General features: G+C 35.7%; 1 protein-coding gene and 1 long non-coding RNA gene across 5 annotated transcripts in view; one reads left to right on the top strand and one right to left on the bottom strand.

The window, feature by feature from the left end:
• Positions 1-24,861, bottom strand: part of CFAP69 (cilia and flagella associated protein 69) — a 73,220-nt gene that overhangs the window by 4,993 nt on the left and 43,366 nt on the right. For all 4 annotated transcript variants that reach the window (XM_049714754.1, XM_049714753.1, XM_004265623.3 and 1 more), the window contains 8 exons: positions 23,648-23,766; positions 21,502-21,620; positions 7,957-8,038; positions 5,160-5,352; positions 4,019-4,156; positions 3,364-3,440; positions 1,974-2,171; positions 178-264 (listed from right to left, as the gene is read on the bottom strand). In XM_049714754.1, the coding sequence (XP_049570711.1) occupies positions 178-264; positions 1,974-2,171; positions 3,364-3,440; positions 4,019-4,156; positions 5,160-5,352; positions 7,957-8,038; positions 21,502-21,620; positions 23,648-23,766 (1,013 nt within the window). The remainder of the gene's footprint in view (positions 1-177; positions 265-1,973; positions 2,172-3,363; positions 3,441-4,018; positions 4,157-5,159; positions 5,353-7,956; positions 8,039-21,501; positions 21,621-23,647; positions 23,767-24,861) is intronic.
• The window catches only part of LOC125965388 (uncharacterized), a 42,657-nt gene continuing 38,895 nt past the window's right edge, over positions 21,100-24,861 (top strand). Inside the window, exons 1-2 of the long non-coding RNA XR_007479203.1 lie at positions 21,100-21,449; positions 22,152-22,247. This is a non-coding gene — a long non-coding RNA (uncharacterized LOC125965388). The remainder of the gene's footprint in view (positions 21,450-22,151; positions 22,248-24,861) is intronic.

The following is a 24,861-nucleotide window of genomic DNA, read 5'->3' as shown; positions in this document are numbered from 1 at the left end:
TCTGTAACTGTGAAAAATGCAGAGTTTCAGTTAACGCCCTAAACTGGAAATGAGGATCAATAGTGTTGGTATTCCACAGAAAGATCAACAGAAAAAGGTGAATGAATAGTTATCCCTGAAAAAGTCTGTCAGAGTTGACTGTTTGTTGTGGATATTGTAATATTTTAAAAATCCTACCTTTAAAGTTTTAACATTTGATGTTCTAGCCAAGAAATTTTCCCATGATTTATTAGCCAATTCTCTTTGCTTGTGTGTGGCTTGTACCTGAAATAAGAAAGATAATTAAGAGTTCCAGTTTCTATGAAAGGATACCAAAGGGCTTGAATACTTGTATTTTGAAGGAAGACCTAGTTTTTGCCAACATAAATTTTAAGGTCAACTAGCAAAAGGGTTAGAGTTTAACAACTTAAAAAACCAAAGTCTTAAAATGGAAAAAAACTCCTTCCCTCACTATGTGGCCAAGGTTTGAACTGCTTCCCCTGAAACGTAATGCAAAACTGTTGCTATAAAAATACAAAATATGAAAATAACAATAATCCTTCTCTGCAAGACTGATTATTTCATGTGATTATCACTTGTGAAGACAGATTATAACCCAGAACAAGCTACATAAATGACCCAAGAGCAAATTCACAGGAGAAAATAAAGAGTTTTCTGCTGCCACTGATAATAGTTTAGGCAAGATTATATTGGTAAAAGTGCTTCTAATTTACACCTTCAGCAAGACAGCAATTTTGTGAGAGTGCTGAGTTCGTTGTCGTGATGCAGTCTAGGGAGGTAACTACTGACAAAGGACAAAGACTATGGTTCCCAACAGGCTCTCCACTAAATATATATATAATCCGAGGACACATACCCTTGGTTGGTATATAATAGACTATTAAGTTTAAATTATGAACCTAAGAGTATTTAATTAAACAACTGCTAAAAAATAAACTGGGTCAGAGCCATTATAACAAATCAACGATAACCAACAAATCAGCGATAGCTAGCCCACACAGCAGAATCCTGCCAATTCAATAGAACTAATGAGGAGCAAGAACTTCTAACAGGGTACTCCACTTAAAAGCAAATGAATGGGTTAAACGGCAGCATCCTTGCAATAAAAACTCTTCACAAACAAAACTTTTAAGCAGGGAGTTATCTAAGAATTTATAGGTGGATGCTAAGTTCCACTGAAGATGTAGACATTTAATAGTAGATATAAAAAGATCAGGCAATAGAAAACACTTTGGAAATCACCTTAAAGTGTTTTAAATACTTAAGTTTAATCATAAAAGATCACCAAGCAGAAGTGGAGAATCTACATCATCTTTGTATCTGTGGACAAGTTCACTTAAATAGTCACTTAACCTATTTGCTCAAAAACTTCTGATGTGTTGTTTCTTACCTGTGTAAAGCTTTGGGAAAATGGCTTATATTTTCCTGACAGGCTTTTTCTGATTAGCTAAAGTCAGAGACCAGATTTGTAGAGTGCTCACAGTATATGTTTTGGCACTGAGGTGAGGAGAGGCTTGTCGGTGTGCCTATGATTGGCATGCTAGTAAGGGCCTATCACAGAGTGAGGGATGAGGGCCAACTTTCTCAATGAGGTTATACATACAGTCACAGAGAAACACCATTTGTCAGAATTTGCTAAGTGTATACATTTAAATAGACCACAATTTTTGGAACTCTGACCTTTCAAAAAATGGAAATGTCTCAGGTGTCTACCTTTTAAAATGTAAGCCTGTAGAAATCAAATTATAATGCCATAAAGCAGCACTGAGTATAGTAATTGAATTTCAAGCTATTAACTCCATGTTTTCTTTAAAAACTACACAAAGACACTGAAAGTAACTATAAAAGAAAATTACAAGGTAACTCTAAGTGCTGAAGCATTCACAAGTAAGGCAAATACAACTTATGGATAACTTCAACTAGTTTATACATTGAAATTATTTTCTTGTGCCTCAATGGCATCTGTGGCTTACTTTTGTATATACTTTTTGTTCATTTTGCACATCTTGGCATGCTTGGCTTTCAATCATCTCGCTTTGCAGAGAAGCAACCATCTTTCCAATATTTTCTGATGCTGTTATAATAGATTCCAGAATTTTTTTGTCTGTAGTGACTGGTCTTAACTTTTCTAATTTTATTTCTTCATATATTTCATTCCATATTTCTCCAATCTGTTATAGCAAAGTTTAAAAGAGTTTTAAAAAGTTAAATTAACCAAAAATAAATAATATAATTTTACGTAACCTAAAATTTATTTGGGTGATCATTCCAAAGTTAACACTTAACTGAACCAGCTTCTCCTAACTTACTCCTTGGGAATAAGTTAAATGCATTGAGAATGATTTGGGGCAACAGTTACATTTGAGTATTCAGAAGTAATTTACCTAGTGTTTTTCAATGATAGGTACTCACGGGTAAGGTTCCACTACCTAAGTGTAGTTTATTGCTATCATCACTGCCCGCTCCTTTATAGACACTGTTTTCACAGCTGCACAAGTTGTTGCTTTAGTCTCATCCTCCTGAAGTACAGATGCTTTCCTTCCTAAAGCCCTGTTTGAAGGCTAGGTCAAGCTGAATTTGTAGAACAATGAACATGGGGATTCCCGGGACTCTAGTACCCAGCCACCCTGAGAAATAGGGCCTTGTCCCTCACTTTCCAGCTAAGGTAATACTTGAATCTAAAACTCTTAGCATGTTGGTTTCATCATGCTGTAGCTCCATCTCATATTCTGGGTTATCTGGAAATTACTGTGCTTGAGTATGTTTAAATTTAGAGAAAAAACATACATCCAGAATACGGATAAAATTCAGCCTTGTTTTCCTTTCTTATAGAGGTTTATTCATTTACAGCATTCAAATACATAGTACTAATACTAGTAGAAGAGAATGTTTACTTGGAAAGACTTTCCTAAAATTTCACAGGCATTTATTTACCAAAAAGTATATAACCAGCAAAGTAAGCAACTCCTTAACTGATATTTGATCATCATACAATGTAATGATAAAATAATACTTTAATAAGTATAAATCATTTATTTTAATAAGTAATAATTCATTCAATTCTAGCTCTTAATACCCTAGCTCTTAATGCCCTCTAAAGAGAAGAAATTATATTTTAAAGATTCTGTTAGGCTTCTATGTCAGTAACTTCCATCTTCTTTTATAAACTAATAGTTGGATGAAATCTTATCCCATGGAAAATACCCAATCAGTTAATTGTATGTTCTTTGAATAGTATCAGATGTAAAATGAGAAATAAAAACTACACAGTTCATGGATGATTGCTCACAAATAAAAACAGATCTTTCCCAACTGATGTCTTGCCATACTAGATTTTAATAACAAGGTTAAGAAGGTACTCACTTTAAAATCAAGGTATCTATGTATGATACAGAGGGTAACAAAATCTTCAGCAGATAAGCCAGGTAAATTTTCAAAATCTAAACGAAGTTTATAAAGAGAGATTTACTTTAACAGAGCAAGTGATTCCAAAAGGCATATATTTATCATAAAAACAAATGCAAATGATTGCTTTTGATTTCATCCTGATTTATGAAAAAGTTACTTCTGTGAGCTTCTGGCTTCCTCCTATAACAAACAGCTGCCAGGTCATCCTTATCTAGTCATTAGAAGAGGAATACTTTCTGTGCTGTGGTCAGACCATGATGTTGTACTTTCACAATCTGAAGAGTGAGGACTTTTTCTTTAATAAGAAGCAAGGTCAAGTCCTCAGGTGATTCAGAATTCTAGTGTTTAAGCCTAACCATCTAAAACTAACTGCCTTTAATCCTGGCTGCACTCTGGAATTACCTGGGGAGCTTAAAAAATACTGATGCCTGGCCCCAAACCCAGAGCTTAAGGGTGTAGCCTGCGTATTGGGATAACAATAGAATATGCATTTATCTGTATAAAGGGACTTTTGTTCATCATATATGAAAAATGGACTCCAAAGTGAAATCAATTTACAACACTCAGCAAAAAAGAGAGGCTCTTGTGCATTTGACGAGTAACTTCTTACCTAGTTTGCCCAACACAGCATAAATTTTTGCTCTGATATTCTCAGCAACATCCATAACTGCAATGGTTGGGCAGTTAGCAGGCAGTGGTGTGATTTTTTGCTCTTCTTGAAAACTAGTAAATAGAGGTTTCTTTGTATCTAATCATTGGATATCATGAAAATATAGAAAGGACAGATAAAAACTGTAGTAAATTAATACTTCATTTTAAGATTTTAGTCTAGACATCATAAAATACATAAAAATATTGTAAGAGTACAATACTGTCTGATACATGGTTACTCCTTTAAAAGCATAAATAATCAATAATTTCTTCCCCATTCTGTTGCAAAACTTAAAGCTTTCATTTTTAACTATTTATGTAAAATATAAAAATTTCACAAAATTACTTTTTTTAAAGTGAAACTTTCACATAAAAAGCTTTTCTAATTTTGAGATCCAGAAATTGAACACTGTCAGTTTAACAATGATGTAATTTGCTTTTGGTTTCTATATATTATGCTATAAATATAAAAACTATTTTATGATGTTATAGATCAAAAGTTAGAAACAATAAAAATGGTTTGAAGGTAGAAATCATCAGAAGTTAAAGGGGAAAGTATTTTCACTTAAAAATAAACAATACTAACAGATGAAACTATAATAAGAATTGTAAGAGGTTTAGAAAATATAATGTAGCATTATAAAATAGATAAATGAAATATAAATTCTGGTACTATTAACTTCATTAATTTAGAGTCTAGTAATTAAAATTTATGACCATTGGATTTATTTTTATTTAAAAGTTTCTTCTTTCATATAAAAAGTAAACTGTATAAATATGAATCAACAGAAATGTACAAAATACAATAAAAATTGTTCTCAAGCACTCAACTTATGTCCCAAATTTTATTGGTAAATGAAATATTACTGAATATACTTACAAAAGCAGGTAACTCAAAGAAAGTTCTTTAAGAAGTATTGTTAAGTTTTTTATTTTCAATTTAAAGAATATAATCAAATACCATTTCCTGAAAATATTCTATAAAAATATGAACCTGCTACTAATTTACTTAGTATGGTGTAAGGCCCCATACTTTCCTAAGATTGCTTTTTAAAAATACGGATCTAGTTGCTTTTACAAACAATTATAAATACACTTACCAACGATCTTCCCATGTTTATCACGTTTTACTCCTAGTTCTTTCTCTTCCTTTCTCCACAATTTAATTAAAAGACTAGCAGCTGTTTGATCCTTCTTCCCTCGCCAAGCATTGACATAAGCCACAGTTTTGGGATTATCACAAAATTCAACCATTATTCCAAGTATTAGATTACAGAATTTTTTTTGGTTCAACTTTTGCAAGGAAACAGAAAAAGAAAAATGTTGCAATTAATATTTAGAATTATTGTCTTAAAAAAGAAAGGAGAAACTTTTATATTAATCAGTTGGATTCTTCTAAATGACTGCCTTATAAAATTAAGACTCTAAGTATGATTTGTGACCATCTCCTATTAAAATAAATACCATTGTAATGAGTCCATTTTCAAACATTAGGGATTCTTAAAAAATAGAAAGAAAAAGATTCCATATAATTCTGATGTAGTCATAAACATATGTCATGAACAAAAATGTAATTGATTTAGCTGAGTAGGAAAAAGAGAGATTGTCAAAATAAGTGAAAATGTTCATTTTAAGTGGAGCAAGGTAAATGGTGCTATGCATAGGACTCTGTAATTACAGGATCTTTCCAGTTTACCTGCTTAATTAAAGTTTGTAAAGTTGTCTCATCCTAGCTATAACCTCATTGTTACTAAGATACCAACTGATGGTAACTCCAAGTGGCAGTCACATGTGAAAATAAATCAAAATGAGGTATAATTTTGTATTTTGAAACTCAGCATCCATAAAAGAGTATTTAAGCACTTAAGAAAAATTATCGTATTAAGCATATTTCCTCTGTTTTCCTGCAAACAGTTTTCAGCAAACCAAAATTTAGGTATAGAGAAGTCCAACCAGAGCAATGGCCTCCACACAGTAATGGTTTCTGTGTGAAATATTTTTGATTGATTAACTCCTACAGTATACTGCTAATAGAATATAGCAAAGGAAACATGTAACCTGTTGTCTGAATTGCAAACATTATCAGTTTCCTCTTTCATTAAATTAAGGGTAATAATATTACCTGCTTTAGAGAGTTATTATGATGAGTTATATGAGACTGCCTGTCACACAGTAAACGCTCAATGATATTTAACCTTTACTAGCAATTACCATTTCACACCGAATAAATATTTTAGCAGATTGTATTAAGCAGAATCCTCAATCAAATGAGTTTTTTACTCCGATACTTCACATTCAGGAGGAAGAGGCAAATGTCAAGGGTTGAAGTTTATACAGGAACTTCAGTAAAGAAGATTTGTAATTTGTAGTTAACTTGGTTGGTTTAATCCATGTTAAGTGCAATCTAATAATTACATTCATAACTATAGAAAACACAACAAAAATATCTGTCAGGAACTATTCTAACTAATGCATGTATATGTGTACACACACACACATAATCACTCACATAATCCTTCCACCAATGCATAAGGTAGATAAATGTTATCTCTGTTTTATAGATGAAGAAATTGGTAGCAGAGATGTTAAATAATTTTTCAAAGTTACACAGCTAACAACTATTAGAGGCTTCAGTCAGACTGATTCCAACCTGTGCTCACAACCACTGTGTTATATGGCCTCTCCTACCAGCCTTCATGCCTTTCCATCCAAGAAACCCTGATGGTGAAGGAGAGTGGACACAAGTAAGAAATGTCTTTTATGTCTTCTATATAATATTAAAATAAAATATAATTGTTTAATATGTACATGCATAATATCATTCCTTGCTTCCAAATCTTAAGTATAAGCTAGATTCCAGAACGATATGCCAAATTAATGTTGTAGCTTTGAGAATCCCTGACACTGACCATGTGCCTCTGGGCATACTTGTACGCTAGTCAGAGAAACACGGTGAGCTGTATGTCATTTAGGACTACATACGTCCTTCTGTATTATGTTCAATTTTCTGAACTTTCAAAGGGTTTCTGGTTATGACTCATTCAAGGTGGGTTATTTTTATTATTATCATTATTATTTACTTGTTTTTTGTTTGTAGTGTTTTATATCTAATGAGTTCACTCTCATCTCTAGTGTAAACTAATTTTCTTTCAGAGTTAAAAGGACACAGATAACTTTAGTATCTTTGCTAAGTCAAAGTAGGTTTGTTATTCTGTTAATAAAATCAAGAATGGTGGCAATCATAGGCAGTGACATAGCTAGAACTCTGCATGAGAATATCTCCCAAAGTTTTACTGAAACAAAAGTATACTTTCTCTTTCATATCATCTTAACTATGGACCCACTTAGAATTGAGGCTAGTAGGGGATTACTGTAAGGATCTTTGCCATTCTTCTCAGCTGCCTTCCTGGAAGGCTTAATATGCTCACTTCTGCTCATTCTGTAAAACAGTATATGACACACTAGATTCTTCACATTACCTACAAACTATACACAGTTTTTTAAAAATGCTGGTCTTTACTCCTTTGTCTAAGGTGACCCTTTTAATACTAAGAGAAGAAGCTAGAAGTTATTAATAAATGATTATTGATTTTTAAATAATCTAGCTGTTACTTTAAAGTTTCATGGGGAAAAACAAAACAAGACAGAACAAATTCTCGGCTGTCATGTGTTTGGGAACACTGACCTAAGTAAACTGGTTTCTTCACTGGAGGAATTTTCAGACTCTACTATGCCAATGCATACTATGAAACTCCAGGAGGGATTTTTGTTTAAAACAAATATTTGAACACTATTTGAGGGCACATTTAATCACAGAGTAGTGTTCTGTGATACTCAGTTTGGAAAGTTAATAAAGACATTTATTTTTTGTTTCACAATTGTTATAATCATACTTACTGCCATTAAATCCAAAAGGAGAAAAATGCCTTCCTTTTCAAGAAAGTAATCCTCTGAGGGGTAACATCCCAAAATGCAGCACCTTAAGTAAAAAGAAAGTTATTCATTTAACAAGGCTTTATTGTTCAATTCAATTTGTGAGTCTATTTCTATTAAAAAATCTTCTCAAAGAATATTTTTTCTTCATTTCCTTAAATCAAGTAGTTAATTTCTTTGCTTAAAAAATTGAACTTTGGGGCTTCCCTGGTGGCACAGTGGTTGAGAGTCTGCCTGCCGATGCAGGGGACACGCGTTCGTGCCCCGGTCCGGGAAGATCCCACATGCCGCAGAGTGGCTGGGCCCATGAGCCATGGTCGCTGAGCCTGCGCGTCCAGAGCCTGTGCTCCACAACGGGAGGGGCCATGGCAGTGAGAGGCCCACGTACCGCAAAAAAAAAAGAAAAAAAAAATTGAACTTTAAAGAGACTTTGTCAGTGTAGTTTAATTTCAACTATTTAAACACTAATATTGTTTAATTATTTTTCATAACTGCCTATTTCTTTTCTGTAGATGCAATATTCTCCTCTGCTTTCCTGATATTAATTATTCTTAAAGGTCTCCTCTGTTGCTCTATTAACTTTTTCTTCAAGATTTATTCACTTACTGTCTATCTTTTACAGTGCTAGCATGCCTGAAACATTTGTTGTTTTTAATTACATCCCTTCTTTGCGTATGATATTATTTGCTGAAGTGCCTGCTGCTTAGGCCTGTGCAGCTCATATGGAGTGAGGGACTGAAGTTGCTGTCAGGGCTACTTTCACTGTTTTCCTGGGTGGGGGGTGGCTATGGGCTGAATAGGCTGGTGCTGGTGGTGGTGTTGGTAAACAGAGCCTAATCTCCCTCTAGCCCTCCCAGGCCTTGCAAGCCTGCTGGGGTCAAACTGTATTGTATACCCTTCCTATTTAACATAGTATCTATCTATCTATCTATCATTCAATAATAATGTGATAATTATTTAACATGGATCCCTCTTCAAAAAAAAAAAGAGACCCGGGCTTCCCTGGTGGCGCAGTGGTTGAGAGTCCGCCTGCCGATGCAGGGGACACGAGTTCGTGCCCCGGTCCGGGAAGATCCCACATGCCACAGAGCGGCTGGGCCCGTGAGCCATGGCTGCTGAGCCTGCGTGTCCGGAGCCTGTGCTCCGCAACGGGAGAGGCCACAACAATGAGAGGCCCACGTACCGCAAAAAAAAAAAAAAAAAAAGAGACGCTGTTTCTGCTGGCTGTTTTGTGACGGTGGTTGTGTGAGGGTCAGTGCATAAAGGCCATCAGCTTGGCCCCTCTCACTCAGGTGCTTCCAGGTTTTACAATCTATGGCTATGAATCACACTTTTTTTTTTCCCACTTTTGAAGTAGTACTCTCTGATGCCTAACATGGGCTGCCTTTAGACTCTTTAATTCATAACAATTACAAAAAGAGAAAAAAATAGAACATGCTTCTCTGTTCAGAAATTAAATAATATACTTCTAAAATTCACATAGATTGAAAAGAAAATCACACTGAAAATAGTTTGAACATAATGATAATACAAATAGAACATATGGAAACTCGGCTTACAGGAGATTTTACAGCCTTAGATGGATATATTAGAACAGAAGAAAGGTTGAAAACCAATGATCCTGGCATCTATCTCAAGAAATAGAAAAGGTTGAGATTGGTTCAAGATGGTGGAGAGGAAGGACGTGCTCTCACTCCCTCTTGCAAGAACACTGGAATAAAAACTAACTGCTGGACAGTCATCGACAGGAAGACACTGGAACTCACCAAAAAAGATACCCCACATCCAAAGACAAAGGAGAAGCCACAATGAGATAGTAGGAGGGGCGCAATCACAATAAAATCAAATCTCACAACTGCTGGGTGGGTGACCCACAAAGTGGAGAACACATTCCACAGAAGTCCACCCACTGGAGTGAAGGTTTTGAGCCCCATGTCAGCCTTCTGAAACTGGGGGTTGGGCAACAGGAGGAAGAATTCCTAGAGAATCAGAATTTGAAGGCTAGCAGGATTTGACTGCAGGACTTTGACAGGACTGGGGGAAACAGACTCCACTCTTGGAGGGCACACACAAAGTAGTGTGTGCATCGGGACCCAGGGGAAGGAGCAGTGACCCCACAGAGACTGAACCAGACCTACTGCTACTGCTGGGGGGTCTCCTGCAGAGATGGGGGCGGGTCTGTCTCACCGTGAGGACAAGGACACTGGCAGCAGAAGTTCTGGGAAGTACTCCTTGGCGTGAGCCCTCCCAGAGTCCGCCATTAGCCCCACAAAAGAGCCTGGGTAGGCTCCAGTGTTGGGTTGCCTCAGGGCAAACAACCAACAGGGAGGGGACCCAGCCCCACCCATCAGCAGGCAAGCGGATTAAAGTTTTACTGAGCTCTGCCCACCAGAGCAAAAGCCACCTCTACCCACCACCAGTCCCTCCCATCGGAAAACTTGCACAAGCCTCTTAGATAGCCTCATCCACCAGAGGGCAGACAGCAGAAGCAAGAACTACAATCCTGCAGCCTGTGAAACAAAAACCACATTCATAGAAAGACAGACAAGATGAAAAGGCAGAAGGCTATGTACCAGATGAAGGAACAAGATAAAACCCCAGAAAAACAACTAAATGAAGTGGTGATAGGCAACCTTCCAGAAAAAGAATTCAGAATAATGATAGTGAAGATGATCCAGGACCTTGGAAAAAGAATGCCGGCAGAGATCGAAAAGATGCAAGAAATGTATAACAAAGACCTAGAAAAATTAAAGAACAAACAGAGATGAACAATATAATAAATGAAATGAAGACTACATGAGAAGGAATCAATAGCAGAATAACTGAGGCAGAAGAACGGATAAGTGACCTGGAAGACAGAATGGTGGAATTCACTGCTGCAGAACAGAATAAAGAGAAAAGAATGAAAAGAAATGAAGACAGCCTAAGAGACCTCTGGGACAACAATAAACGCAACTACATTTGCATTATAGGGGTCCCAGAAGGAGAATAGAGACAGAAATGACTTGAGAAAATATGTGAAGAGATTATAGTCCAAAACTTCCCTAACATGGGAAAGGAAATAGCCACCCAAGTCCAGGAAGCACAGAGAGTCCCATACAGGATAAACCCAAAGAGAAACACGCTGAGACACATAGTAATCAAATTGGCAAAAATTAAGGACAAAGTAAAAATATTGAAAGCAGCAAGGGAAAAATGACAAATAACATACAAGAGAACTCCCATAAGGTTAACAGCTGATTTCTCAGCAGAAACTCTACAAGCCACAAGGGAGTGGCATGACATACTTAAAGTGATGAAAGGGAAAACCTACAATCAAGATTACTCCACCGAGCAAGGATCTCATTCAGATTGAATGGAGAAATCAAAAGCTTTACAGACAAGCAAAAGCCAAGAGAATTCAGCACCACCAAACCAGCTCTACAACAAATGCTAAAGGAACTTCTCTAAGTGTGAACACAAGAGAAGAAAAGGACCTACAAAAACAAACCCAAAATGATTAAGAAAATGGTAATAGGAACATACATATCGATAATAACCTTAAACGTGAATGGATTAAATGCTCCAACCAAAATACACAGGCTTGCTGAATGGATACAAAAACAAGACCCATATATACGCTGTCTAAAAGAGACCCACTTCAGACCTAGGGACACGTACAGACTGAAAGTAAGGGGATGGAAAAAGATATTCCATGCAAACAGAAATCAAAAGACAGCTTGAGTGGCAATACTCATATCAGATAAAATACACTTTAAAATAAAGAATGTTACAAGAGACAAGTAAGGACACTACATTATGGGGAAGGGATCAATCCAAAAAGAAGATATAACAATTCTAAATATATATGCACACAACATAGGAGCATCTCAATACATAAGGCAACTGCTAACAGCTATAAAAGAGGAAATCGACAGTAACACAATAACAGTGGGGGATTTTAACACCTCACTTACACCAATGGACAGATCATTCAAAATGAAAATAAATAAGGAAACAGAAGCTTTAAATAACACAATAGACCAGATAGATTTAATTGATATTTATAGAACATTCCATTATACTTTCTTCTCAAGTGCGCAAGGAACATTCACCAGGATAGATCACACCTGGGTCACAAATCAAGCCTCAGTAAATTTAAGGAAATAGAAAACATATCAAGCATCTTTTCTGACCACAACACTATGTGATTAGAAATCAATTACAGGGAAAAAAACGTAAAAAACACAAACACATGGAAGCTAAACAATACGTTACTGAATAACCAAAAGACCACTGAAGAAATCAAAGAGGACATCAAAAAATACCTAGAGACAAATGAAAATGAAAACACGACGATCCAAAACCTATGGGATGCAGCAAAAGCAGTTCTAAGAGGGAAGTTTATAGCTATACAAGCCTACCTCAAGAAACAAGAAAAATCTCAAATAAACAATCTAACCTTACATGTAAAGGAACTAGAGAAAGAAGAACAAACAAAACCCAAAGTTAGCAGAAGGAAATAAATCATAAAGATGAGAGCAGAAATAAATGATATAGAAACAAAGAAAACAATAGCAAAGATCAATAAAACTAAAAGCTGGTTCTTTGAGAAGATAAACAAAATTGATAAACCATTAGCCAGACTCATCAAGAAAAACAGGTAGAGGACTCAAATCAATAAAATTAGAAATGAAAAAGGAGAAGTTACAACAGACACCGTAGAAATACAAAGCATCCTAAGAGACTACTACAAGCAACTCTATGCCAATAAAATGGAAAACCTGGAAAAAATGGACAAATTCTTAGAAAGGTATAACCTTCCAAGACTGAACCAGGAAGAAGTAGAAAATATGAACAGACTAATCACAAATAATGAAATTGAAACTGTGATTAAAAATCTTCCAACAAACAAAAGTCCAGGACCAGATGGCTTCACAGGTGAATTCTACCAAACATTTAGAGAAGAGCTAACAGCCATCCTTCTCAAACTCTTACAAAAAATTGCAGATGAAGGAACACTCCCAAACTCATTTTATGAGGCCACCATCACCTGATACCAAAACCAGACAGATACTACAAAAAAAGAAAATTACAGACCAATATCACTGATGAATATAGATGCAAATATCCTCAACAAAATACTAGCAAACAGAATCCAACAACACATTAAAAGGATCATACACCATGATCAAGTGGGACTTATCCCAGGGATGCAAGAATTCTTCAATATATGAAAATCAATCAATATGATACACCATATTAACAAACTGAATAAAAACCATATGATCATCTCAATAGATGCAGAAAAAGCTTTTGATAAAATTCAACAACCATTTATGATTAAAACTCTCCAGAGAGTGGGCATAGAGGGAACCTACCTCAAAATAATAAAGTCCATATACGACAAACCCATAGCAAACATCATTCTCAATGGTGAAAAATTGAAAGCATTTCCTCTAAGATCAGGAACGACACAAGGATGTCCACTCTCACCACTATTATTCAACATAGTTTTGGAAGTCCTAACCACAGCAATCAGAGAAGAAAAAGAAAGAAAAGGAATCCAAATTGCAAAAGAAGAAGTAAAACTGTCACTGTTTGCCAATGACATGATACTATACATAGAGAATACTAAAGATGCCACCCGAAAACTACTAGAGCTAATCAATGTATTTGGTAAAGTTGCAGGATACAAAATTAATGCACAGAAATCTCTTCCATTCCTATATACTAATGATGAAAAATCTGAAAGAGAAATTAAGGAAACAGTCCCATTTACCATTGCAACAAAAAGAATAAAATACCTAAGAATAAACCTACCTAGGGAGACAAAAGACCTGTATGCAGAAAGCTATAAGACACTGATGAAAGAAATTAAAGAGGATACAAACAGATGGAGAGATATACCATGTTCTTGGATTGGAAGAATCAACTTTGTGAAAATGACTATACTCCCCAAAGCAATCTACCAATTCAATGCAATCCCTATCAAATTACCAATGGCATTTTTTACAGAACTAGAATAAAAAATTTAAAATTAGTATGGATACAAAAAAGACCCCGAATAGCCAAAGCAGTCTTGAGGGAAAAAAATGGAGCTGGAGGATTCAGACTCCCTGACTTCAGACTGTACTACAAAGCTACAGTAATCAACACAGTATGGTACTGGCACAAAAACAGATACATAGATCAATGGAACAAGATAGAAAGCCCAGAGATAAACCCACACACCTATGGTCAACTAATCTATGACAAAGGAGGCAAGGATATACAATGCAGAAAAGACAGTCTCTTCAATAAGTGGTGCTAGGAAAACTGCACAGCTACATGTAAAAGAATGAAGTTACAACACTCCCTAACACCATACACAAAAATAAAGTCAAAATGGATTAGAGACCTAAATGTAAGGCCGGACACTATAAAACTCTTAGAGGAAAACATAGGAAGAACACTCTTTGACATAAACCACAGCAAGATCTTTTTTGATCCACCTCCTAGAGTAATGGAAATAAAAACAAAAATAAACAAATGCGACCTAATGAAACTTCAAAGCTTTTGCACAGCAAAGGAAACCATAAACAAGACGAAACGACAACCCTCAGAATGGGAGAAAATATTTCCAAATGAATCAACAGACAAAGGATGAATCTCCAATGTATATAAACAGCTCATGCAACTCAATATTAAAGAAACAAACAACCCAATCCAAAAATGGGAAGAAGACCTAAATAGACATTTCTCCAAAGAAGACATACAGATGGTCAAGAAGCACATGAAAAGCTGCTCAACATCACTAATTATTAGAGAAATGCAAATCAAAACTACAATGAGGTATCACCTCACACCAGTTAGAATGGGCATCATCAGAAAATCTGCAATCAACAAATGCTGGAGAGGGTGTGGTGAAAAGCGGACCCTCTTGCACTGTTAGTGGGAATGTAAATTGATACAGCCACTATGGAGAACAGTATGGAGGTTCCTTAAAAACCTAAAAGTAGAATTAACATATGATCCAGCAATCCCACTACTGAGAAAACCATAATTCAAAAAGACACATTCACCCCAATATTCATTGCAGCACTATTTACAATAGCCAGGTCACGGAAGGAACCTAAATGCCCATCGACAGACAAATGGATAAAGAAGCTGTGGTAAATATTGACAATGGAATATTACTCAGCCATAAAAAGGAACGAAGTTGAGTCATTTGTAGAGACATGGATGGATATAGAGACTGTCATACAGAGTGCAGTAAGTCAGAAAGAGAAAAACAAATATCATTTATTAACACATATATGTTGAACCTAGAAAAATGGTACAGATGAACCAGTTTGCAGGACAGAAATGGAAACACAGATGTAGAGAACAAGTGTATGGATACTAAGGGGGGACAGCGGCAGGGGCATGGGGTGGTGGTGTGATGAATTGGGAGATTGGGATTGACATGTATACACTGAGGTGTATAAAACGGATGACTAATAAGAACTGCTGTATAAAAAAATAAATAAAATTAAATTCCAGAAAAACAAAAGAAATAGAAAAGGTGAAATTGAATGAAAGAAAAAAACCTACAGAAATTAATTAAATATAAAACAAAATAAAATAGAAATAATAATGCACACAAATTGATTCTTTAAAAAGACTAAAAGGGCTTCCCTGGCGGTGCAGTGGTTGAGAGTCCGCCTGCCGATGCAGGGCACATGGGTTCGTGCCCTGGTCCGGGAAGATCCCACATGCCGCGGAGCAGCTAGGCCCGTGAGCCATGGCCGCTGAGCCTGCGCGTCTGGAGCCTGTGCTCCGCAACGGGAGAGGCCACAGCAGTGAGAGGCCCGCGTACCAAAAAAAAAAAAAAAAAAAAAAAAAGACTAATAATATTGATCAACTCCTGGTGAAACCCATCAAGAAAAAAGCCAGAAGGAGAAGGCAGAAATGATTAATACCAAGAAAGGAAAAGAAAGCATCACTTGGTATCCTACAGACATTAAAAATCCTAAGAGGATATTACAAATAGCCTTATGAGAGTAAATATGAAATTTCAGACAAAATAAATGAGTGCCTAGGAAAAGACATCAGAGCCTATGCTAGAAAACCTTAATAGACACACACATATTAAAGAAATGAAATCTATACTTCAGAATCTTTCTACAAAGAGAACTCCAGGCACAGATGACTTAATTGGTGAATTCCACAAATTATTTAAGAAAGATATGAAAACAATCTTACACAAACTCTTTCTAGAAAAAATATTTCCTGTTTTCTGAGGTCAAAATAAACTAAATACCAAAACCATCCATGGAACATTAATAAAAAGGAAAATTAAACTCACATTACATGGTACCAAAAAAGAAAATCTAAAAACATTAGCTAATTGAATCCAACAACATAGAAAAAGAAATAATACACCATAACCAGATCAGACTTATTCAAGGCATACAATGTGATGGACCACATTAACAGAATAAAGGAGAAATACTATATGATATCTCAATAGAAGTAAAAGTGTTCGATAAAATGTAAAGTCCTTTCATGATGCAAATGAATAGACAAGAACTCCTCAGTTAAGTTCCTAAGAAAAGGAAAAAGATCCGATGCTCAGTGTGACTAATTAAACATTGGACTTATTACTTATCTCTTAGCCAAAGGGATTTGAGTTGTGCTGTAATAAAAGACACAGATAAATAAAATTATTTATCTTTATCTTAGTATAACTGTGAGGTATTAAATAAAAAAGGGATAAAACATCAAGTCATTTTCTGCAGTAACCACTGAATCCCAATGTACTGGTAGATAGTAAGGATGGTACTCATTAATATTCATCTCTAAATTTTTTACTATGCTTAATACAGCACTTTGGTCAATAAGACTTTGCTATTGAAACCTAAGATCAGGTTATCATTTTATCACTATATCCCTCTCTTCTCTGCAGTAAAAAAGAAACTAGATATTTGATTAGCCCCATTGTTTATGTGTATCTGGAAGAGAGCTGAGTATTCTAGCTCTCTATATAAACAGAGAATTTGCAGGGGATAAATCTAGTTACTTCATCTTATGGAAAGTAATATGCATCAGAGTTTCCCCCCACCCCATGTTTACTGAAGTATAACTGGAATTTTTTAATCTGCATATAATTATTATATATAATTTGGTGAGTTTGCACATATGTATATACTTGTGTTACTATCACCACAATCCAGGTAATAAAAATATTCATCACCTCTAAAAGTTTCCTTGTATCCCTTTGTGGTATTTTTTTTTTTTTTTTTTTTTTAGTAGTAAGACCACTGAACATACTAGATCCATGCACTTAACAAATGTTTAAGTACACACAATACCTTACCTTAATTATAGCCGCTATATTATAGAGCAGATCTATGGGCAGTGTTGTACTGCAGATCTCTGGAATTTACTAATCTTGTATGACTATAACATTATACCTGGTGAACGATAACACCTCATGCCTCCCTCACTCCATCATTCCACTGTCTACATACTGTTATCTACTTCTACACTTTTGACTATTTTAGATGCTTTTTTTTTTTTTTTTTTTTTTTTTTGGCGGTACGCGGGCCTCTCACTGATGTGGCCTCTCCTGTTGCAGAGCACAGGCTCCGGACGCGCAGGCTCAGTGGCCATGGCTCACGGGCCCAGCTGCTCCGTGGCATGTGGGATCTTCCCGGACGGGGCACGAACCCGTGTCCCCTGCATCAGCAGGCGGACTCTCAACCACTGCACCACCAAGGAAGCCCTTAGATGCCTTTTATAAGAGAAATTATGTATAAGAGATATCCTTCTGTGAATGACTTATTTCACTTAGCATAATGTCTTCTAGGTCCATCCATGTTCTTGCAAATGGTAGGATTTCCTTCTCTTTTAAAGCTGAGTAATATTCCATTGTATGCATATACCACATTTTCTTTATTCATTCATCTGTTGATGGACATTTGGGTGGTTTCTGTATCTTTGCTATTGTGAATAATGCTGCAGTGAACATAAGATCTCTTCAAGATCCTGATTTTAATTCTTCTGGATATATACCCAGAAATGAGATTACTGGATCATATGGTAGTTCTATCTTTCATTTTCTGAGGAACCTCCATACTGTTTTCCACAGTGGCTGTACCACTATGTCTTTCACCCCTTGGTTATGTTTATTTTTAAGTATTTTATTTTTAGAAGTTGCAAATGTGATTATTTTCCTAATTTCCTTTTTTTGGAGTAGTTCATTATTGGTGTATAGAAATGATTTTTATATGTTAATTTTGTATCCTACAAATTTACTGAATTCATTTATTAGTTCTAACAGTTTTTTGGTGGAGTCTTTAGTGTTTTTTACGTATAAGATCATGTCATCTGCAGAGATAATTTTACATTTTTCTTTCTGATTTGGATGCCTTTTATTTATTTATTTTTTCTTGCCTAACTGCTCTGGGTAGGACTTATAGTACTATATTGAGTAGAAGTGGTGAGAGTGGGCATCCTTGCCTTATACAGATCTTAGAGAAAAAGCTTTCAGCTTTTCACCATTCAGTGTGATATTAGCTGTGGCCTTTTCACATACAGCCTTTATTGTGTTGAGGTAAATTCCTTCTCCACCTAATTTATTGAGAGTTTTTATCATGAAAGGGTGTTGAATTCTGTCAAATGCTTTTTCTATATACATTGAGATAATTATGTGATTTTTGTCCTTTTGTGATATACCACATTAATGTGGTATATCACATTGACTAATATGCATATATAGAACTATTCTTGCTTTCCAGGGATAAATTCCACTTGGTCATGGTGTGTAATCCTTTTAATGTGCTGTTGAATTCAGTTTACTAATATTTTCTAGAGGATTTTTGCTTCCATGTTCATCAGGGATATTGGTCTGTAGTTCTCTCTCTTTTTTTTGGCCACACTGCATGGCTTGCAGGATCTTAGTTCCCTGACCAGGGATCGCACCCAGGCCCATGGCAGTGAAAGTGCCGAGTCCTAACCCCTGGACTACCAAGGAACTCTCAGTTCTTTTTTACGATGTCTTTGTCTGGCTTTGGTATTATGGTGATGCTGGCCTCATAAAATGAGTTCAGAAGTGTCCCCTATTCTCCTACCTTTCAGAATAATTCTTCTTAAAATTTTTGGTAAAAATCACATGTGAAGCTCTCTGGACATGGGCTTTTTTGGCTGGGAGGTTCTTGATTACTGATTCAATCTCCTTATTGTTATTGATCTGTTCAGGCTTTTTATTTCCTCTTGATTCAGTGTCAGTACATTGTATATTTCTAGGACTTTATCCATTTCTTCTATGTTCTCCAATTTGTTGGCAGATGGTTTATAACAGTCCCTTATGATCTTTTTTACTTCTGTGTTATCTGTTGTGATGTCTTCTCTCATTTATAATTTTATTTCAGTCTTCTCTCTTTTTCTCTTAGTTTAGCTAAAGTTTTGTCAATTTTCAAAACAGTTTTATCTCTTCAGAGAAGCAACTCTTGGTTTTGTTGAGTTTTTCTATTCTCTATTTCATTTATTTCTGCTGTAATTGTTATCATTTCCTTTGTTCTGATAACTTTGGGCTTGGTTTGTTCTGTTTTATAGTTCATTAAGGTGTAAAGTTAGGATGTTTGACTCTTTCTAAACATAGGGATTTTTCACTATAAACTTCCCTCTTGGTGCTGCTTTTGCTGTATCACGTAAGTTTAGGTATGCTGTGTTTTCATTTTAGTTTTTCTTGAGAAATTTTCTAATTTCCCTTTTATTTTTGTCTTTGACCCAATGGTTGTTCAAGACTGTGTTGTTTGATTTCCATGCATTTGTGAGTTTTTCTGGTTTCCGTTTGTTATTGATTTCTAGTTGTATTCAGTTGTGGTCAGAAAGGAATGATTTCAGTCTTCTTAAATTTCTCAAGACTTGTTTTATGACCTTACATGTGATTTACCCTAGAGAATGCTCCATTTGTGTTTGTAAAAAAAAAAGAAAAAAAACTCTGTGTCTCCTCTCAAAACTACTCTAAATACTTCACTTAGGGCTACCAAATGTGTAGGTTTTTCCTACACAAACCAATTCTTCAATTCTCAGTGGACATTAACTGGGTGTCCTAACAATTCAGTTCAATTCGGAAACTATATACCTAGGTTAGCATCAGATCTCACAGGTTAAGGGTTCAGTCCCACAAGACTGTGCTGCTTTCCTTCCCCAACCTTAAATTCCAGTCCAGGTTGTCACCTGTGCTTCTGATAAAACAGCTATAGAGTAGCTCAGAGATCTCAGGAAAATAGTTTACTTACTAGATTACTAGTTTATTATACAATGATCCAACTTGGGAACAGCCCGATGGAAGAGATGATCAGGGCAAGGTATATGGGGAAGGGGCATGGAGCTTCCATGCCCTCTCTCAGCACCTCCAAGTGTTCACCAACCTGGAAGCTCTCTCAATCACATAGTTTAGGATTTTTATGGAGGCTGCATTATGTAGGTGTAATTGATGAAATCAGTGGCCATTGATGGTTAAACTCAATTTTCAGCCTCTCTCCCCTCCCTGGAGGTTGAGGGTGGAGCTGAAAGTTACAACCCTTTAATTAACCATATAGTTAGCTCCCCTGGCAACCAGGCTCCCATCCTGTGGTTATCTAGAGGCTTTCCAAAAATCACCTCATTAACATAAACTCAGATGTAGTTGAAAGGGGCTTGTTATGAATAACAAAAGATACTACTTTCATCTTTATTACTCTGAAACTATTATAGGAACTGGGGATAAAAGAGCAAATATTGTAACAAAAGATGTTCCCATTGCTCTTATTAATTAAGAAATTAGAAGAATTTTAGGAGCTCTGTCCTAGAAATGAACCAAATACATATTTTAAAATTATAAATCACAATATCACAGTGATTAAAAAAATGTGTTTTCTGCTGTTATTGGTAGAATGTTCTACATACATCTGTTAGGCCCATTTGGTCTATAGTCATGAGGGTTTTTTTTTTTGTTTTTAAACTAATGTGTTGTAGTGTGGCTCTCATGAATTCTACCCAAATAGAAGAAATGTGTTAAGTGTTAATGATGTAGGAAACTCAACTAATTTTCCCAAAGACAAAATTTCATAAATTAATGTTAAGAAAAGTAGTATATATATATATATATTTGCCCTTTGGAATGCTAAAATGTTTGGGAAACAATATTGATTAGGAAATACCTAATCAACTGGTTTTCAACTTTTTAAGATAAGATGAGTGAGGAATTCAGCAGTCTTCAAGAATAAGAATAGTGTATGAGTAATAGTAGATGCTTGTGTTTTCCCAGGCCAGGGCAAAATGGAACACATTCAAATCACAAAAAACAAAGATTTAAGTTTAGATACAAGAATGGTTTTATATTTGAGTGATGGACAAGACTACTTTCCAAAGGATAGTGTCATTTCTGGACTACTGAAAAGAAAAAGGCTTATCTTTCTGCTGTAGTTTTGAGGGAAGAAAATTGGCATACATAGCTACCAAAAGAGGTAATTTTCCTTTTACTGTGATTCTATCTAACATGGGTACAGTAATACTCACCAAATGCTGTCCAATGTACTAAAAAGAAGTACATTATAGCCTAATCCACTCTGTAACTTCTTGGGGTCTGTTTTCATTACATGAAGAATTATATCCACTCCTTCAGTTCCAAAAATTTCCTAAGAGATTTATTTAAAAGTATTTCTTGAAATAAATAAATAATCCTTTCCTTTCCCATTGCATCCTGTCCCCTAAAAGTTTTTCTACCAGAAAAATACAACAACATTTTTAGGAAAGTAGTACTGTAATACAATTTTTCTTTTTTAAATTTGTACTCACTTGTTCTCAGGAATTTAAGACAAATTACTGTAAAGCTAGTCATTTTAGAGAGGATATCAGTCAACATGCCAGCTTAATGCCCCTTTATATTTTTTCCCTTTCTCTTTCTTTAAAAAAAAGTAAACCATAAGACTTATCCCATGGTTTTCTTCCACATTGTAATGAATGTAATCTAACATCATGTCAGATGAGTACTAGATAGCAACAACTAATTTAAGGGGTTAAAATTCTATCATGGAAGATTTTCCAATGTTCCCAAGAGAGAAATAAATTTATAAATAGCAGTTAAAACCTTTAATAATTTATGTGATGCTTTCACCAATTAATATTTGTCTGTTACCAAGTACCTTTCCTATTGTCTTGTCGTTCAGTTCTGGTTCCCAGTAAGCAAGACTATGAGTATTTTCCAGAAGAACACAGGCGCAGGGTGATAGAATATAAGAAGTTCCACGAAAGCTTGGAGCTAAGTATGTGTTTACTGTTCTTTTTGCCTCTCCCTCAAATCACTCTATTGAAACCTTCATAATTCTTAATTTTTATCTTTCCAAATCTATGTCTTGCTATTTAAGTTATTAATCTCTGAGACTCAGAGTTTGCTATGGCATTAAAAAGATCAAAAGGAATTAAGCTCTTTTTCTAACTTTTAATTTTAGGTATGAACCGAATTCAAACCCTAAACATCATTTATAATGGTACAGCCTCTCTGGAAAACTATTTGCCAGTTTCTTCAAAACATACACCTACCTTATGATCCATTAGTTGCACTCCTAGGTATTTATCCAAGAGAAATGAAAGCATTATGTCCACAAAAAGACTAGTACAAGAATGTTAATTAAATTTTAAACATAGTAGTCCCAAATGGAATCAACCTAAGTGTTTATCAATAAGGGCATAGAGAAACAAATTTTGTTGTATTCATACAATACTATTCAGCAATAAAAAGGAATGAATTATTGATACATGCAACAACATGGATATATTTCAGAAATATGGTGCTGGCTGATAGAAACCAGAACTAATAGAGTAAATAATTATGTGATTCCATTCATATAAAGTTAAAAAATAGGCAAAACTAATTTATGGGAATAGAAATCAGAAAAGTGGTTGCCTGTAGGCAAGTGGGGGCATGGCTGCTAAGCGGCATGAAAGAATTTTACAGGGAGATAAAAATATTCTATATTTGGGGCTTCCCTGGTGGCGCAGTGGTTGAGAGTCCACCTGCCAATGCAGGGGACACAGGTTCGTGCCCTAGTCCAGGACGATCCCACATGCTGCAGAGCAACTAGGCCCATAAGCCATGGCCCCTGAGCCTGTGCGTCTGGAGCCTGTGCTCCACAACGGGAGAGGCCACAACAGTGAGAGGCCCGCGTACCGAAAAAAAAAAAAAAAAAAAAATTCTATATTTTAATTGTGATATTGGTTAAATGGATGTATATATTTGTCAAAACCTATCAAACTATATACTTAAGATCTATATACTTTACTGTATGTAATTATACTCTTTTTTTTTTTTTTTCTTTTTTTTTTTTTGCGGTACGCGGCCCTCTCACTGTTGTGGCCTCTCCCACCGCGGAGCACAGGCTCCGGACGCGCAGGCCCAGCGGCCATGGCTCACGGGCCCAGCCGCTCCGCGGCATGTGGGATCCTCCCGGACCGGGACACAAAGCCGTGTCCCGTGCATTGGCAGGCGGACTCCCAGCCACTGCGCCACCAGGGAAGCCCCTGTAATTATACTCTTAAAAAAAGAATATTAAATCTTCATAAGATTAAAAAAACACCAACATTTATGGACATTTACTAAGAAAAAGTTCATAGTGTCATGTGATTGAGAGATCTGAACAAAACTTTGATTCACAGGCATACATACCTTCCTAGGAATATGATGTTCACAAAGACCAGATAAAATAAGTAAAATATCAGATTGAATTTCCAAAAGAATGGCCTCTTCCTTATCATTATACTTGCTTATTATATTTTTAAAGATTCCTGATTGAAAAAAGTTAAAGAATGTAAAGTTATTGAACATTGTATTTTTATTTTGATCAATTACTGTTCTGAAATTCTTTCTTATAAAATTTCAACTAGAAAAATTACTTTTAAAAGGGCTATTTTCATTGTATGTTTTCCTAGAAGCTGTAGACAGAAGATGATAAATGGATTCATTGGGCTCTCAATACAATCAGTAGCCCCATATATATAGAATTTCTAGTACATAATTAATGGCGTGTCATTAAAAGAAGCCCTTAACAACCTGATACTTCACCAAGCAAACAAAACTGTTTGAAAATATGCAGTTTCATGAGGCAAAGATGTGTGCCTTTGCAAATATATGACCAAAATGCCTGATCATAGCTTGCCTCATCTCTTCTTGTCCTTGTGGTTAACAGGGTCAATCTTAAGCAAAGGTGGAAGACATCCCTAAGTACGTTTTCTATTGCTGTTACTTCTTTCTGCATTGTCTCCTTATGTCCACTCGAAGGCATCTTCAACAACTTAGGTAGCAATATTCCCATGTTCTTTAAAAGCTCTTCTTCCAATCAAAATTTTAAAAGACTTGAAAATAGCCACTTACACTGATGGAATGTCATTCACAATAAAATTTTGCCTCAAAAAAGGACTTTTCCTTTAAGCTTTGTATAAGGAACAAAAGTCATTTTTCCTCAGTTACTAAGGGATCACTGGCATTAGCAGGAAGGTGTGGAGCTATATTTCAAAGTAAAAGGGCCATGGAAATCACAGCCTATTTCCACTGTTGGCTCTGAATTCTTGGTCCTGTTAGGATGAATTACAGCAGGTGAAGGATCAGAGGCTAGGAAGGCTAGGTGAGCATGCTGGAGGCCAGGGCAGAGGCATGCCATGGACAGAGGGCCTATGGTCCCTTATTAGGACACCTTCTAGGAATCCAACCTGGCTGGCCTTGCATCTGCTTCTCCTTTCTAGATTATCTCCTCTTCTTCCTACCTGTGTACAGGGATGTCACTTTCCCTGTTGTCTGTAATAAATGTTATGTTAATACTGAATTATTTTCTTAATATTTTGGTATCCTTTAACTCCCTACATTTACCTTCTCCTTGCTCTATT

The sequence above is a fragment of the Orcinus orca genome, chromosome 9 (assembly GCF_937001465.1).
Source record: "Orcinus orca chromosome 9, mOrcOrc1.1, whole genome shotgun sequence".
In the NCBI taxonomy this organism is placed as follows: Eukaryota; Metazoa; Chordata; class Mammalia; order Artiodactyla; family Delphinidae; genus Orcinus; species Orcinus orca.
This window is presented reverse-complemented; position numbering and strand designations above follow the sequence as displayed.